We start from the raw sequence: 17,948 nt of genomic DNA, 5'->3' as shown, positions 1-17,948 counted from the left end.
TTAAATAACAACCACCACTACTGCAATGTTAAAGACATCACAGCATTTCAGAAAAGAACTTGACTAAACATGAATACTTGAAGACAACACAGTAGCCAGAGCTAACATTTATTGTCAATGCAGGCTCCTCAAACCACAACTGCAAAGTCTATCAATTAAATGCTGCACTAAAGATTTTGCTTCTAAAGAATGGCACTGCTAAATGAATAGTTAACATGAAATCCACTGCTCAGCCATGCGAGACTTTTCATATCCTTTATTATCCATTTCAACATGCTGACAATGGCAGTTTGCTAGCTAGGCTCAGAAAGCACTGTGCCGGTGACATCTGATATACCTGCTTCTCTGATAGAAAAGTTCTGAATTCAAAGGCAATCACATATACCTTCTTGTCAAAAGCAAAACAAAATAAGTTCACAAAAGGTTAACCGGTGCAAGTACACCAGTTACCACTTTCACAAGTATAGCTTACGGCAGCAACGCTTCCCTCTAACAATAATTCATATTAATTACTTTGAAATACTAGTGGTACCCATCACCTGCCACCTAACAAACAAAAGTGAAACAAAACACCAGTGAAAGCAGAATTGACCCAAACTGGGAAACATTTACCACTAAGTATTTCTTCTGAATGCATGAATGCCTATGCACAGGTGCTATACTTGTCCTTCAGTAAGCTTTCTTAAACTCAAGTTGTTTAATAGCTATACAGTGTTTTAGAGATTTTCCTTTAGTTCCATCTAATGGCAAAACACACTTCAAAAGTTACATTTTAGATAAGCTGAGAGCAAATATCTCTCACTGTCCACATCTCCTTTCATTAAATCTTTTGAAAATAGACAACTATACAGACAGGTTGATATAGGAACTTTCCAAGCATACCCTTCTCTGGGGAACCTTCAATTAAAAAGTAAAATTTAGACTCTTGTCATAATAGCTTGGTTGACAATGCTGTCATATCCCTAGGAGGCTTCCAGCGGAGGCGTAGGACCTGATCCAGCAAAGCACTTCAGCACAGATGCATGTCAGTATTCCCACCGGAACTAGCAAAACTATTCACACGCATAAAGTTACATAGACATTTAAGTGCTTTCCTGGATCAGGCCTAATAGTTACAGTATCGAAGCGCAAAGATCAACTAACAGTCAGCTTTACGATTTAAGGGATGCAGCTCCTATGGCCAATACCAGCAGGATAGCTGACCTGCATAATTCCCGCTAAAGCCACAATTTTACTCCAGAACTTTTCAAATTAAAGAAATCAAAGAGAGCACAGTAGGGAAAAGGCAAGAGTTGGCCACATTCTCTCTAGGCAGAAATTCAGTCAAGATTAGCATCTACTGCCTCTTGCACAGACATAGCCACTTTTTCTTTGTTAGAGCTGCAGCACACTGCAATAGATGAATCTTTTCAGGGGTAGTGAAGCTCTACTCTGGCCAATTGATCAACGTGGTTGGACTCTTAATATACTAGCAGAGTGTTACCCAAATCATGAGGGCTCTGCAGAAGTGCAAGGTTTACTACCATGAATCAGAGACAGTAAACCCTGATGGTCTGACATTTTCCCCTTAAAAATTAAATCAGGACTATAAAATTTGTTTTTCATATTCAACTATTTTACATTAATATGGGTATTGCCCACTACTTGCTTATATGCTTAAAGTAAATTTCAGAAATTACTAAAAATCATGCATTTTGAGCAGTCCAACAATGAAACCAGTAATGCATTCTCACTTCTGCAGGTATTAAGTTATTCCTCACTTTTGCTCAGGCAAATACAGAATAAATTATATAATGGAATGCAGGGAAAAAACAGAAAATAGGATTTCTCAAAAGTTATTAGCATGGTCAAACATCAAAAATTTGAGATGACATTCTGAAAATATGCTAGTCTAAGTAAAATGTGAAAAAACCTCTATTCAATATTAAACAGGGTATGAAGATCAGGATGACATGATCCCCTATTAGAAAATCACCACCAGAATTGTACACCTGATAGATGCAAAGCTTCAAGTTGTGAATTGAGAAGAAAATATTACAGCGATACTTGGAATGACAATAACATCTGTGGCCCCTGGCAGCAAATTTATGTAAAATTTTAACACTTGGGATGACAGGATGGTCTAGGTGATCTTCCGACTTCAGTGTAGATGAACTTCACATCCAAATGCAATAAAAAATGAAGAAGGTTACAGAAAGCATATTTACTGTAATCCTGTCTTGGCATTAGGACATTTTCTGCCATTTTGTAAGAAAAGCAATGTAACTGCTTGGAAGTCTCAATTCACTCCAGTCTTCAGTTGGCTGACAAACGCACCAGACAGCAAAGTATGTTTGTCTGTCAGTGACAAAGATGCCAGTTTGGCGGGCAAAAATCCTCCACAAGAGTTGCTTGCACAACTCATGTCAGTCTCAGTGTCTGATCTTCATAGAAAGTAAGGAATTATATTAAAATGTGTTGTTTCTGATGGCTAATGAGCAGATGTACCCTCATGAATCTGCAAAGACACCTAATTATCTGGCTACTCCTGTCTTAAAAAGATTAAATCTCTCTTAATTTCAAATTGACTAATTTAAAAGTAAGACTATTTTACTCACATGTACACATCACCTAACTTTGTTTCTCTAGTACTTTCTGCAGCAAGTGATATAATTTTTCCACAGGAATGAAAAGGGAGAGTTTTCACTCAGGAATACTGATAAGTTTTCAGACTAAATCTTTTCAGACTAAAGGTGGAAAAAACTGTCCACTCCCAACAGTGAGGGGCAAAACCAATAAGGCAGCCTTCCAACTATTTCTTTAGATGGTATCTATGCAAGGGCCATGTCAGCTGCCAGCTCTAAAAAAGCAGGACTAGTGCTAACTTCTTAGGCTACCTGCCTCGCTTCAGTAATGGAACAGGTCTAAAGCAACCATTAAGGCCCAAATCAGACATGCACACTATTTAGAGAGGAAGGACAGCTAGAAATCTTGTCAACTAGATAAAATTTGTTATGGTTTCAACTATTGTGCCCACTTTGGGGACAGGCTGCCACCTTCTCTGTTCAGACAACTGCATATTGAAATGTTCTCCTTTTGCACTGCCCAGTATAAGAGCCAAAACATAAAGCAAAAGCTTAATGCCTTAGGTAAGAGTGAAAATGAAGAATGCTTATGAGTAGAAGAATGAAAAAAATGCAATTTATTTCAGTTACAGTGGCATTCAAATATTTCTTGCCACTGTAAGCAGAAAAACATATTTGGCCAAAAGTCCAAGTTGATGGCATTCCTTTCTTTAAACACACATATTCACATAAGGATAAAAATGTGTCGCAGTCAATAACTGTGACAGCTTAGCTACCTCACATGAGTGGGAGCATTTATTTTATGCTTTCAAACAATGTGAAGCTTCCAGATGTGAAGGCAGTGGATGGTTTTACAAATGTTTTCCAAATAAATACATGACAACCACAAGCTCTTAGGCTATGATTAGTTCGATTTTGTCATGAGAACGTTCTGTATTTTTATTATAAAACCTCAGAATTTCATTCTTGCTGAGATATGCTACTATAACATCCAAGTAACTCATCCTCCCTCCTATTTTAAACTAACCTTTGCACCTTAATAGTCTGGGTTGGAACTTCAATATCAATGAAATAAAAGATTATATATTAGAGTAATCGGAGACTAACTCACAAATGCATACATAATTCATGTCAATATATCACACCAGAGGAGATATGGAAACATTACAACTTACTTAAATCCTTTTATAAAGCCTATTATTGTGTTCAAGATCAATTATTCTGCATAAGTATCTGCAATAATGTTTACTCAGTGATCGATTGTTCAGGTTTCCTGTGTCCTGGAAGCTTTCTATCCTGTTGACCTGAATTTCACCCTCCCTGCAAAGGATACAGTGAAACGTACAGTAGTCTTTTCATTAAGCATTCTTTCTCAGTAGGTCAGAATTTGTGACACAGTTTTGAATCCTCATATATCTTCTTGGTGAGTTTAAAGTATGCAATTTATTTTAAGCAACTGCTCAACAGCTGCATTTCATCCAAAGTTCTTCTGTGGCAAGTGAGCAGGATTTTGTTTTAAAAAGGTTACATTTTAGTTTACTTTCAACTCCATAAAACTGATAATCTGTTACTTGCCTAAGATTAATGAAATAATGAATGACAATGTTCTACTTTTTTACTAGAAAAATCTTTAAAAGAAATGGCTTGAATACAATGAGAAAGTTAGAAATACATTTGAAGAGAAAACCTCAATAAGTGACTATTACAATGCAGCTTTTTTAAGTCAGAATTTTTTCTTCAAAACACTCAAAACCACTCTTCTCAAGTATTAGTAATTCCTGTATCACAGAATAGTACCAATTTTTATCCAAAATGAGATGGGAGACAATCATTTAATTGAAGCCTGATGTGATTTTTCTGCGATGGAAATGAGTTAGTCTTACAAGATGGTATACACTCAGGAAAAAAAAAAAATCTTTCCCCATCTGTTCAGCTTAAAAGGTAGATGATATCAGTATCCTTTTCACACTCACACTGCTGGTACTAACTGCAACACCATGCCACTGATTACTGCTACTATTAAAAATAAAAAAGTTACTTGAAGTTCTAATCTCAGAAGAGCTAGCCATGTGTATCTGAAAGAGTTAGTCATTTGTAGGAACAATAAATATTAACCTTTCATAAGTGCTCAAAATGTCCATTCCTGTGCCATATATTAAGAAAAGGAGTTTTGGCGAGTAACACATCATACCACAATATCAAAAGGAAACCAAAAATCCTTGAATTGAAGAGGATCCTGATACACATTGTTCCCCTGGCTCCACACTTCAAAGAAGCAACACAGCCTTTTGAAGGAAAATACACAGACACACACATGCACATTGTTCCATCCAGTGGGAGGGAAGTAAATGGTTTTCATAGCTGTTTTATACTAAGGGAAACTGGCTTTACCAGAGCCTGGACTAGTGCTCAGCTTCTGGAGATTGCTTTTAGACAGAACTGATGGGGTATTTTCAGTTTGTTCAGAAGCATAAAAACTGATGCTCTGTAAATAAAAGGCCAAGTCCATCTGCTGAACTCAGATCCATCTGGGATATCAGAAATAGGCAAATGAGAGGAAGGCAAGGTGAACATGGTATCTTTCCACAAAGCATGCAAAGATTACACATCAGGTGCAAACATGAACACATGTACAGAGAATGATGCTCAGTTAAAAGCCATACACACACACAGAGCTCTCTTAGCATAGCTTAAATACTGGTCCAAAACAGCTAGACAGAAGAGCTTTCACCTGGCTCTAAATAATCCCCTGTTTTAATTCTGTAACAAGGCCTGGGGGAATCTTCATTGGTCTTGATCTTACAGATCAAACTCCTCTAGTCCAACATACTACTGTGCTCTACACCTTCAGAGAAAATACAGTGCTGATAAGCAGCATGTTAGTGATTATGTACCATCTCTCACACATATCATGAAGTTTCCAGAGATTGAAAAACATTAAATTCTTGTCTAGAACAACAAGAAAATACAAACATATCTAACAGCTGTGTAACAACCCATTCAGTACTGTGCCAGTGGTTTGGGGCAATTCAAGCCCATTTTTTCCTCTTTCTCAGTGCCCTGATGCAGGCACACATGTCCATGGACAACTGCAGAAGGCTCAGTTGCTTCCAGACCATCTGCAGTTAAGGGCTGTTTTTTCAAGTAATGTCCAGATTTCCTCTAACTTCTGTTTAAACTGTAGAGCCTAGCCCACACCTTGAGATGAGCTTCTGCTCATTATTAGGAACTGGGTCCTATGGTGTTAAAAGTAAAGAGACCCTCTTGTTAAATTAAGAATTATTAATATTATTTTAGTTCATTAATATTACTATCATTAATATGGTTCCACCTTTAATGTATTAGTGCTGTTTGCCATCCATTTTGCTTCTAACCACGGCATGGTCATCATCACACTGTGGTTCTCTATGTTCTTCACCCTTCCAACAGTATAACTAAACTCATTTTTATATGCTACAGAACAACAGATGAAAGATGAAATTTTGTACTGCTGTAATTGCATACAACCCAGCATGGGCTGACAAAATGTTTTCATGCTTAAGAATTGAGCACTTAACTTTCCTTTCTAAAAGCTTGTGGAACTTTCACCAATCCTCTACAAGTAGCTGTAGAGGAAAGCTTCCACTTAGACAGCAGTGCGAATGGTTTAACTGTAAGACTATATAAACCAATAGAGTTTTTGAAAAATGACCTTCTCTCCTGAGTAGCCAAGGGGGAGTAGTGCTCTTTTAAGAAGATGAAGAAATTAGCTCAAGTAGACATCCAGGCACTATGTCCCACACATCTAATCATCAAATTGTTTTACTTTCCTTAAGATAAAGTCAAAAGAAATTACATTTTTTCCAATCTCTACCTTCTACTTGCTGGCTAGCATGACAGCTCTGAACTGTATGTCTCTAACAGGACCCCAGGGATAAAACCCTGTAGCATAACAGTCTGAAAGTCCTAACAAGCCCCCAAAGCCTACAAGGCTTTCTTTTGCAAGGAAAAGTGCAAGTGGTGTGCTGAACTTTGAGTGTACAATAATGCAATGTGTTCTGCCCTGTGGAGAGGAGACAAGCAGATGGGATTTGACAATGCTAAAGCAAGCTGTGCTGCATGACCTTTTGCTCTCTCAGATTCTTCTTTATCCTCAAAAAACATCCCTTAGAAGCAACACAGTTTCTATACTGGATCATAACTCTGCATGCAGCATGATGCACATGCTTGCCCTGTTTGTTTTCCAAATCTTTGCAAAAAAGTAGCTCTGGAGAACATTTTATCTCCATCTGTTGCTTTCCTGACTGGGTGACACAACTAAGTGGTCTTGATAGAGGATCCTAGTCCTTCATGCCCAAGAGGAAAATGAGCATTTCTTGGAGCTGTTGCATTAGACAAGCCCAAGTACATTGCTCTTCTTTCAGCATCTGAACACAGAATTAGAAATTAAAAACCAAATGCATATGATTGCATTAAGGTATGAAAATAAATCAGAGAGATTCAGCATGTGGTCTCTTCTAACAAGTGGTCACACAAACATGACGTCTAAGACTTAACCCTCTTTCCCCCCTTTTATTTTGCTTTCTAAATAGTGAAAAAAAGGATGGCTTATTTGTTAGAGCAGTCATCTGAAAATGAAAGGTAAGTCATCAATTTAATGAAATAAAGACATTTCTTATTTAACATAACTATGTATATTGAAACCAGAATGACTGTATCGAATCCCAGCATGACTACTGCCTCATAGTGATTCTCCACCACTGGGCTACTGTTTCACTAGAATTCATCAGTTTTCTGTTTCTTAGTTATTAAGCAATATTCATTTCATTATGATATCTACTTCAAGAGGTAGAAAGGCAGCAGGGAAAAAACACTTCTGTTGTGAGCACAAGCCAAACAATTGCTGCATCATTTATCTTTTTTTATACTAAGGACTACAAAACCTCCACTAGCTGACTGTGCCTTCAAAAGTCTCCACGCCTCCAGAAAGTACTAAATTCCATATTTCTGCATGTCAATCCTTCAACACGAGTCGTATGTGCTTACACTTTCTATCTATTTCATCTGTCCCTCCACAGTCTTCCCATTTTGTCTGGCCAAACCTGCTCAAGCCAACAAATATTGGCAACAACAAGGAAGTGGAGAAGCACTGAGAGGAATAAGAAAAAGCCTGGCAGTGTCTACATGTTGACACCTGCACTGACTTCCATTATTTCTCATTCTATAAAACTTATTTTCATTAGGAATAAAGGCTCTGCACAACAAAATAAACCCTCAGGCAAAAGTATACAGAGCAGGATGGAGTTAAAACAAAGATATCAATCTAGGCCCAGTGACAGCAACTGAAAACAGGTCAGCACTGATTGTTACAGAGTCCATTTATTTGAAAGAGGAATGCTTGTCACTACTGAGTTTAGCTTTTTTCTAATAATCATGCAAAGAATACTACATCAAGACAGACATCTCATGCACTCTGATAACAAAAGATAACTAATGGTAAGCAAATTATTGGCAAACTTGCAAAGCAAAGTACCAGGCCCAGTGAACTGCTACTTACAACTACTTCAAAGGGAAACTTGCATCCAGGCCTTGCATTGAAAGAAACCACAAACAAATCTCAATCACAGAGACCTAGAGTTATCCAGAAGACCTTATGGACAAGTTCAAGTGCATAACTCTTATTGAAGCTGTTGTGAATAAAAACTAACCAAAGGTTAAATACGAAGTGTTGTGCTGATGGCAGCTCAGAAAAGAAATAAATTTAAAAATAAAAAGTTTAAATCCCAACAAATTAACAGGACAGCCAAATATATATGACTTTGACAGCTTTATGAAAACTCCACCAAATAAAACATTTAACTACTTCTCCAAGAGGGTGGCCAGAGGGCACATGCCAGGGCAGAAAGAGAACTGCAGTCATCCACCCAGCCTTGCAGCTTTCTCATTCCCATTCCACTAACCTCAGAGCAATGCAGTCACAAAGCCTTCATAGGGCTCATATTAATAAGCTTCACAAAGGTGATCAACATTTTTGGCCTGGAAAGTACTCATTTAATGGTGTCCATTCTCCCCTACAAAAGCTTCCACCCCAAATATTCAGCCTGTCCTCAGGCACAGCTCTTGGGAAGGAGAATTCAAAGAAACCTTGTATTACCTTCTCTGTCAGACTGCAACCCTATCGCAGGTTCATCCAAAACCCCCCATTACTGAACTCCAGTGGCTTGTTCTCTAGGCAGAACCCTCCTAATCTGCTGCAGCTGAACTTCCTCAGCCTATCAAGTAGGAAATCCTTTTATTGCTCTGGCCTGTAAGCCTCTTATCTCCTAATTCTGTGAGGCTGAGAAATAGCTGTTCTGCTCATTAATCCTACAATGACTGTCAGAAGGGGATATATACCTTCTCACTCTACTCAAACACAAGTAACTAGGTTTCATCAAGTTCTTTACTATCTACTTAGCTAAGTCCCACTCCACAAGATTTTATAGGAATTGGAGTAGCAGTACAGAAGCTTCTGCACTTTCATGAAATCTTTGGGACAATTCTAAAGCTGGAGACACTCTATTTCACACTCTGCACTGTAGATAAGAGCAAACTGTTTAAGAAAAGACCTTCTTTTTTATTATCGCCCCCAAGAAATTTTGGCTACAAGTGCTGCATGGATGACTACAGAGATTTTTCTCTATAGTTTATATATACAATATGAATTAAAAAATATCTTTCTCAATCATTTATAACAAACCTGTGTCATCCATGACCTTCAAAGACAGCTCAAAGGGAAAAACGTAATAACCAGTTGAGTTCTCAGATCAACTAATACCTTTAATTAGCACCCCCAAGAAATGCCAAAGGTTGGTTTTCCCTCTATACAGAGCACCCAGCCAAGGAGAAATTAATAAGCTAATTTTTTAACCAGGATTGATGTCTTCTATTTCTCTGTATGAAGCAAAAACTTACTACAAACAGTTGCTAAACACAGCTGCAAATATGCCAGAGATCATATCACAAGAAGTAAAAGTTCTCATATAATATACATTATTTAATATTTTACAGTTATGTATCCAATGGACAAACATAGGCTTACCTGCGTAATTCAAAATATCCCAAACCCTTCTATAAAGTTTGTGCTGAGAAAAATGTTAAAATGGCAAACAGCGTTAAGATCACAGATATCTCACGTCAGTTGTACCTTTTATTTTAACTATAAATGTCACACTTCATCATGCAGCTGTCAGCTTCCTTTAATGTACTAAATGCTATCGTGTAAGCACAGAATCTGACATGATGTAACACAACAATTAAAATAAAAAGCAAGCTGGCTTTGACACAATGTCACTTTTCTGTTTGCTGCAAATTAAAAGAATATCAAAACTACAACACTAAAACCCAGTGAAGAAAAAAGTGTGCAAAAAACCTCAAACATCAGTTAATGTTTCCTTCTAATGTTATGTCACATTTTTACGTTCAGCTTTAAGAAAATGTCCACAGCTTTAGCACAACTAATTAGAAACTGACACCAAAAGACATCAGGAAGAAAATCTTAAAATTCTAGAAAGACTCAATTGTAATAAATACAGTTCTAGTTGTCAGTTTCACAACAGCTGACATCCATGGAACTAAGCAATTATTTTTCACTTTCTATCCTGTCCTTTTTCAATTTCTATCCGCTCTGTGGTATTGCTGTGGCATGTTAAAATTGCTGATACTTTTCAAACCAGATGCAACAGCACTTAAGTTATGCCTGAAGCAAATCCTAGCAGTAATGAAGAAATTATGAACTCTTGGCAATTAATACTGAAATTGGTCATGTACTAAAAATTTGATTTTCATTTACTGTATTTGTTACACAACACAAAATAAAAGTGTCTGAAATGTTGAAAAATTAATTTCAGATAAAGGAAAATCATGTACATCTGGAAAAGCAAATGTTAATAATTAGATTTCCTCCTTTTCAGTGTTTTTTTGTTCATTTACATCAACTCTAAACACACATTTACTACATAAAAAACTTTGGCCCAAGGGAAAGCTAGTGCCATCTGTCACAAATACAGAAATGCCACATGTCTAATATTTGCTCTGGCCATACCATGACACAGTCAAAACCTCTGTGGCCCAGGGAAGAATTAATCACAGTTTGTTTGCAGGCAGGGAGCAAAGAGGCAAGCAAAAAGAAGCTAGAGGCCTGTCCTGTAAATGGAGGGGCAGATATAGACATTTCAAGAATATTCCTGTCAAAACATTCATTTGAAACATTGAGTTAACACAAATCCCTTTTTCCCTTTTGTGGAAAAAACAAAAAGAAGCTAGAGGCCTGTCCTGTAAATGGAGGGGCAGATATAGACATGAATATTACTATATTCCTGTCAAAACATTCATTTGAAGCATTGAGTTAACACAAATCACTTTTTCCCTTTTGTGGAAAAATGAAGCAAGGGGAACATGGAGAATTCTACAAAGTTTTACCCCTGAACACCATTTAACTTCAGAATGGTTTTCTGCTGCTCTAGACTAACATTAAAATCAAGAATATTTATAAGTTTACTGGAAAAGATTAATACACAAGTGTTGCCGCATTTTCTAATATGCTGTATTTGATTATTACAGCAAATTGCAGGAAACCCAAGAACATAAAAAACTGAGGTAGATAAAAACAAATTCAAGAAGACACAAGAAAATATACATAAATGAAGGAATCAAAAAATTACCTCAAACCTGCTGTCTTTCCAAAGCCACAAGTATAATTTGGACACTGACAAAGCTGCTAGAAATTTGATCATTGAAGACTACTCTTTCACCAAACACTGAAAACTATAATAGTGGCAACACTTGCACATTTCTAAGAACTTGAGCCATATTATACTTCGACGACATTTATGCTGAAGGAGTTAATTTTTAAAAAAAGTAAAACTAACCAGTAATTCTTGAGGACTATATTCAGTTACATGAAGACTTCAGTGATCACACTGAACGCACACCTTTAAATTATCTGTTCTATTCTTACTTTATTTTTCCGAGTCCTTGAATGTCTTAATTATTGCTAGAGATATTTGTGTGCGCACCAGGGACATGAGAAGAGAAGAAAGGTCTACTTCTTGTGGGCACGGACATGTGCAACTGTGAAAGTTTGTGCAATTCATTGGTTATATTAATGGCTATAAATTCTCCTATACCAGCCTATGGAAGGAATACATCCACAAGGGTCTTTACATTACAGGTTAGTAAAAGATGATGTCATTAATGTGCATACTTAGGACTTCAAATGTGAAAAGTCAGAAGGATAAAGTTTAGAAATAAAACATCCAAAACTTTTGATATTTTGACTACTATTACAGTTAATATTATAAACAATACAGTCTGAGAACTGAGACTTGAATACCATGTTGAAGTGGTGATAAAATTAAATACTCTTCATACCTGCACTTCTGAGGTTAGGGTCTAGGTCTGGCATTTCCTTGCATGCTTCTGGGCTGACACTGTAGATCGATGCTCCTGCTTCACTGACAATGCTGAAAAAGAAAATGGCAAATAATCAAAACACCATACAACTGAACAACACAACTGAAAGTTTTGGCAGTAACATAACTGAGTATTTGGAGGCTTTTTTTAAAAGCTTGATTTAAATATATTTTTAATTAACTGAGTACTTACAGAAGTAAGACAGTACAGACAAAGGAAAAAGTTTCCATTTCAGCCAAAACATCTCTCCCTGACCTGCAACATTGATTCTTTTTCGGTTCTGGCCCTATTATAAATACCCTCTGTGCATGATAACAATTCGTGTAGCGAACTTTACAAAAAGAAAGAAAATGAACTAAACAAAACCAAAACCTACCTGCTAATTTCATTAGAAACACCTACATTCTAAAGTCTAACATTAAATTACTACATGAGTCCAAGTGCACACACATTGTCTCAAGCCAGCTGCCTAAAACACTCAAACCCCCCCAGCTTGATGCAGACCGAGCCACAGAGCTGCAGCTCACTTCTCAGTGGCATTTAATATCGTCTTCTCCCTGCTCTCACTGCCATCCCCAAAGAAAAACACAGACTGCATGTCTTCGGTAACTTAAACTACAGATCATGTATCTACTGTACTCCTCAAACTCATTCGGTAATGATGATAAACTCACCAATTCAAATCACAATAATTAAAAAACCCTTGAGAGCTCTAGTTCCACTCAAGAAAAAACGGCAATCAAGTATTCACAGAGTAAGTTTATTTTCAGTTGTGAAATTTTGACACCACTGAATCAACAGTATATTTCTTCAAATAACTTCAACAGAACTTGAATTTCAGGTTGATAATTAAGGCATTATACAGCTACCACACTAGAGGGTAATACTATCAGTTTCACAACTATTTTTACTTTTACTATCTCACTCTTAGAACAGTCTAATCTTTGCCACAAGAAAACACAGTCCTTAAAAAACAAACCTTTCAGTAAAAGCCATAATTTTGCTTTATATAGTTTTAAATGTGGACTATAAATTTTCCTTTTAAGAAAATTTAGTAGGTCAAATTTTTAAATAAAGAAATTGATATGTAGAAGCCTTCCCTATAGAAAATGCTGGAGAACAGCTCAGAGATAAAACACATTCCCATTCAATGTTGCAAGCATGGTAATAGCAAATAGTGCAAAATGCAAATACAAAAGGTAAGAATTTCTTACTGTTGTCTTTACAGATTTCCCTCCTCACCCTTCCTCCAGTCAGAACTGGAATTTGGAGGGCTGTGCACACAAGTCAGATTTTAAAGTTACTCAAAACTCAAAAGAAATTTCAATATTACTTTCAATAAATAGAGAGACTGGCTCTTTCAATAGAGAGGGCAAAATCGTGTCCTTTTGAGCATTACTGTAACTCCAGACTCATTCAAACAACCCCTTTAACAGAGCAAAAAAATCCTCAGACCAGTCAAATGGGGCAAGTGAAAATGAAACTATATACATGATCTTCTAAAAAGATTCAGTATTACGAGTGTTACTTCAACACAGATGACATTCATAAACCAGTCCTATCACACAGTTCAGAAATAAGATCATATCACAAAAACCTAACTGCTGAACAACAAAGATGTTGATGGAGGACTCATAAACCTGATGTTTCTGGTGAAGTAGTAGTTTAAAGAACAATGCAGCAGAAAGTATTTCTTAACCTGTTCACGCCTTATACAGGCAGCATCTGGCAAGTGCTCCATTTTTGGACATTGCTTCCAAAGAACCACATATGTTAGAACACACTTCTAACAGCTTTTCACTAATCACTCTTCAATCTTTGTGTTCAAACATACCAAAAGTTACCTCTCATAGGCAGTTTCTAAATTTATTACACGGATAATATACTTAGATTAAAACAAACAACTCAGTGCTTTGCACACATTTTTACAGTGCTGTACTATAAACTGTATTACTGCACACAGCTTATTGCTTGATCCCTTCCCAGTATTTTGTGCAGCGAAAAAAAAAATGTGACCTGGATGGGAATTTTAACACACTTGACGTTTTATTGACTCTCATTAATGCTACACTGACCATTTGCAAAAAGCCAAGGATTGCAATAATAATATCATTCTATGGTAATATGTGAATTGCGCCAAAATTTAACGTAGGCAGTACAAAAAACTCCCTGCTAAAATGAGCAAAAAAAACTTTAAAACTCAGGATGGGAGACAGAAACATTCCTTTCCTCGAGAGCAAGAATATTTATACACTGCGGGGAGGAGAACGGGAGAAGCCAAGTAAAAAATCATCTCAAGCAAGTAAACAAGATATAAAATAGCACTTTCAGAAGCAGCATACACTGGGCATTTAACATCCACTCTGAGATGGTTTTGTATATGCATGCAGTTATTCTACGAAGTATTTGGTGTAGCAGACATGGAAAAGGGGAGGAAGAATTTCTGCTTATGCAGAACCCCATAGTGCAGTGCCCAAGACAGTAAAACCCAGACATTAAATAAATTTGTTACCCAGATTAAACACATAAGGCCACAAACTCCAAAGAAACCATCTTCTGGTTCATTCACCCATAGTCAACCAAACTTTTACAGTATTATTAGTGGCTGTCATGTGGTTTGATTTAGCTTGTATTTACCTACAGTGAGCTTGGTCAAAATACTAAGATTGCAAGCAAAATAGGTTTGGGGATTGTTTGCAGTTTTTCTAGATTTTGTTTTTTGACTAGACAGGAGACAGTCAACTTTGGTTCACTGACATTTCATTTGTTTTCCAGATTCTAATAATTCTCTTGAGAAGAGGGATGCTATATAGAACAATTTAAACTAATTTAATGTTGCAAAGTGCTCTATATTGTGCTCATCAGATAATACACCTATTTTATGTCAGGGCACAAGACGACAAAACCAAACCTGCTCAACTTAGGTGATAGGTATTTACTCCAAACTACTGTGGTTCACGCTGTTCTTCAATCCCTCCTTCCCCTTCTCATAAAGGACACAATTTTCAAGACAGTCAAAGATTTCATAAGAGTTGGTGAAATTATATCTAAAACCTTCTGTATTTCAGAATTTGTTTCTATTTTGACATTTTAAGTCACACAATACATGAAAACAGAAAACCTGACTCCCCCACCCCCTCATAAAATGACACCCACATTTCTGTGCATTCCTTAAGAGGAAAGATTCTTGCACTAACCCAAATGTTTGCAATTAAAACAACATTAAATAGCAAAATAGCTCTTTAGTAAAGTCAATATGTAATAGGTAAATAAGCACATGGTTATGATAGGATATGATTCTAGTACATGAATGGACAAGTTTCATAAACTTCCCCTGGAATTAACAAACAAAGCAGGTAAAGAATCTTTTTAACTATACAAACAAGCTCATTGCATAGAAAGTAAGTTTTCCTATACTATACCCATCTCGTTCACATTGGTTAAGACATTTTAAGTAGCTAAACCAACATTAAATATATTCCACCAGCACCACCTGGTGGGCCCTCAGCTTTATGCCAGCTACAGTCTAAATAAGGAGCCTTTCAACATTTACTAAAGCAAGTAATTACCCAACTTCAATAAATTACCTATTTGATCAGAAAGGATGATTTGATTTTGGAAACATTCAGATTTTCAATCTCCTAATTTTTACATGCAAAAAGGCTTTCCTGTAAAAGGTTTAAAAAAAACCCAAAGAAAAACCCAACCCTAAGAAAACTTCAAATTTACTTTTTTTAAATTCAAAGCTATTACATACATACAAATATGCATAATGGTAAAGATTACATGTAACAAACTAGAGTTACCAACAGCTGTTTAACTAAATAACGATTTTTAAAAATTGCAAGTTTCTTAAGTAATAAGTTTTCACTGTAAAGCTTTTCAAAACTACATGAAAAAAATCTAATGTATGTGTAACAAAAGAAGATATATGACGCTAGACGTTTGTAGGGTTAAAGATGAATGCACCTTCCTGACATTTTCATGAACCTTACCAACATTTCACTCTTTTATTACATTAAGGTCAATTCCCCACAATCAAATGCAACACAGGATTAATAACCTACAGAGAGAGAAAAAAGCAACTTTATCCAGCTTTACATAACTCACCGTTCCTACAATCTCCAAACCCCTGATTTACAACTTAAATCCTTTAAAGTAACATTTTAAGAAACAATCCCAGTACAAAGAAGAGACTGGTGTTTATTACTTGGAAGAAAATCACGGTCACACTAAAAGCAAAGGGTATGTCAACCTCAAAACAGGCCAAGATTTTCATAGTTGTCATAAAATGATGATCTGCCAAAATAACTCCCTTCACAATCAAAATTTAGTAATTGTGGTTAATTCCTATAACTCAATTTTTTACATATTAATTGATAAATACATTCTTCATAAATTGCAGCAACAGAAACCTATTAATTGATAAATACATTCTTCATAAGCTTGCAGCAACAGAAACGAAAGGCTCCCACAAGGGATGATAGTACAAAAAGAGCAAAGGTTTATTCAGTGTTACTTACTAAAATAATTGACTTATGAATCACACAGGACAGAAAAATAAAATGAAATAAAATGACAAAATATTTGCTAGAAGAGACTGTGACATTTAGAAGCTCAATTGGAATTCATTAAGCTTTAATTATGTTGACAGATGTAGTGATTAACAACAAACTAAGAAGATGCAGGGAAGACTTAATTAAGCACATGCTCAAAAGAAGACTGGGCTACTTCACGAACGAGATGTCCACTGGATGTACAACTAGTTTCAGAACAGCCTAACACCCAAAAGGGTTGAGCTACACTAGAGAAATAGGATGTCTGCACCTGTTCTTATATGTCTCCGGCCACACTCGTTTTTGCTGACTAATAAAAACCACCTAAGTAAGGTCAAAGAAGTTCTTCACAGGAAACAGCAATAAACCCCTGAATTTCCATTTTGACTTGCGTCTTGCTCTTTCTTGTCCAGTCGAGCAGGACACTGCCCATGGCAGAAGCAACTTGGCCAGCCCCTCCAACTCCTCCTCATTACCAATGGCAAGCTGCAGGTTTCTTGAATTTATGGGCAGAGTTACCTGCTGTTCCTAGGAACTCACGTTTAGGTACATGAGCTCTCCAGCACCTATGTGCTGTGCACAGCAGAGTTGCTTCTGCTGTGAAGGTGATGACTACGGCCAACTGGAGACTGCAGTCCAGCACAGGCTAAGTGAGACACAGTGATTTATGCAGCCACACATGTTTTGCCACAGGAACAATAGGATACCAGGCTTGACAGACGCTGGCTCTGACACAGCTATGCCAGAACAATAGGATACCAGGCTTGACAGACCCTGGCTCTGACACAGCTATGCTGTTACTTTTTTTTCATACAAGGAACATATGCCATATAAGTGCAAGACTAAAAGGTTCTGGTATATACTGTATAATCTATTCAAAGAATTAAAAGGCCAAAAAGATTTTTAAAAGCCTGTTCATTCTGATAGATGAGATTATATTCAAAATCTGGTCTTTCCCCCACCTCCAATTAGCTAGTGGTATGGCAAAGGAAGATGCTAGAATCACGAAAAAGGATTATACCAGAAAGCAACTGTTATTCAATAGAATCAAGCCAAAAGACATATAATTCATCTGTGTTTTTAAGCCATCTAAAGAACTGGTTTTAAATTTTAACAATATATAGAACCTGGCAGATATTGTCATTGTAAAAGATACTCAATCCTGAAATGTACTGTTAGACAGGAAAGGAATTTTCATCAAATTTCCACTGCTTCACTCAAAACTTTCAGTTACTACATACTATAAAAGTTTGGTATAAATGAAAGTCCACCTTTCAAAACCAGTCACATTAGACCAAAGCTGTTACAGTATTCTTCAGCAAAAATACTACAAAAACCTCATGATGGCTCACAGTGAAGCTATTAAATTAGATGCAGGGGGCATGCCACAAGTCTT

General features: G+C 36.6%; 1 protein-coding gene across 1 annotated transcript in view; it reads right to left on the bottom strand.

Moving 5' to 3' along the window:
* LOC103802757 (S1 RNA-binding domain-containing protein 1-like) overlaps positions 1-17,948 on the bottom strand; it is a 75,552-nt gene that overhangs the window by 7,998 nt on the left and 49,606 nt on the right. Inside the window, exon 14 of the mRNA XM_009075279.1 lies at positions 11,955-12,046. Within this exon, the coding sequence (XP_009073527.1) occupies positions 11,955-12,046 (92 nt within the window). The remainder of the gene's footprint in view (positions 1-11,954; positions 12,047-17,948) is intronic.

This window comes from Acanthisitta chloris, unplaced genomic scaffold (assembly GCF_000695815.1).
Source record: "Acanthisitta chloris isolate BGI_N310 unplaced genomic scaffold, ASM69581v1 scaffold9575, whole genome shotgun sequence".
In the NCBI taxonomy this organism is placed as follows: domain Eukaryota; kingdom Metazoa; phylum Chordata; class Aves; order Passeriformes; family Acanthisittidae; genus Acanthisitta; species Acanthisitta chloris.
The sequence above is the reverse complement of the archived record's forward strand: the minus strand, read 5'-3'. Positions and strand labels throughout refer to the sequence as shown.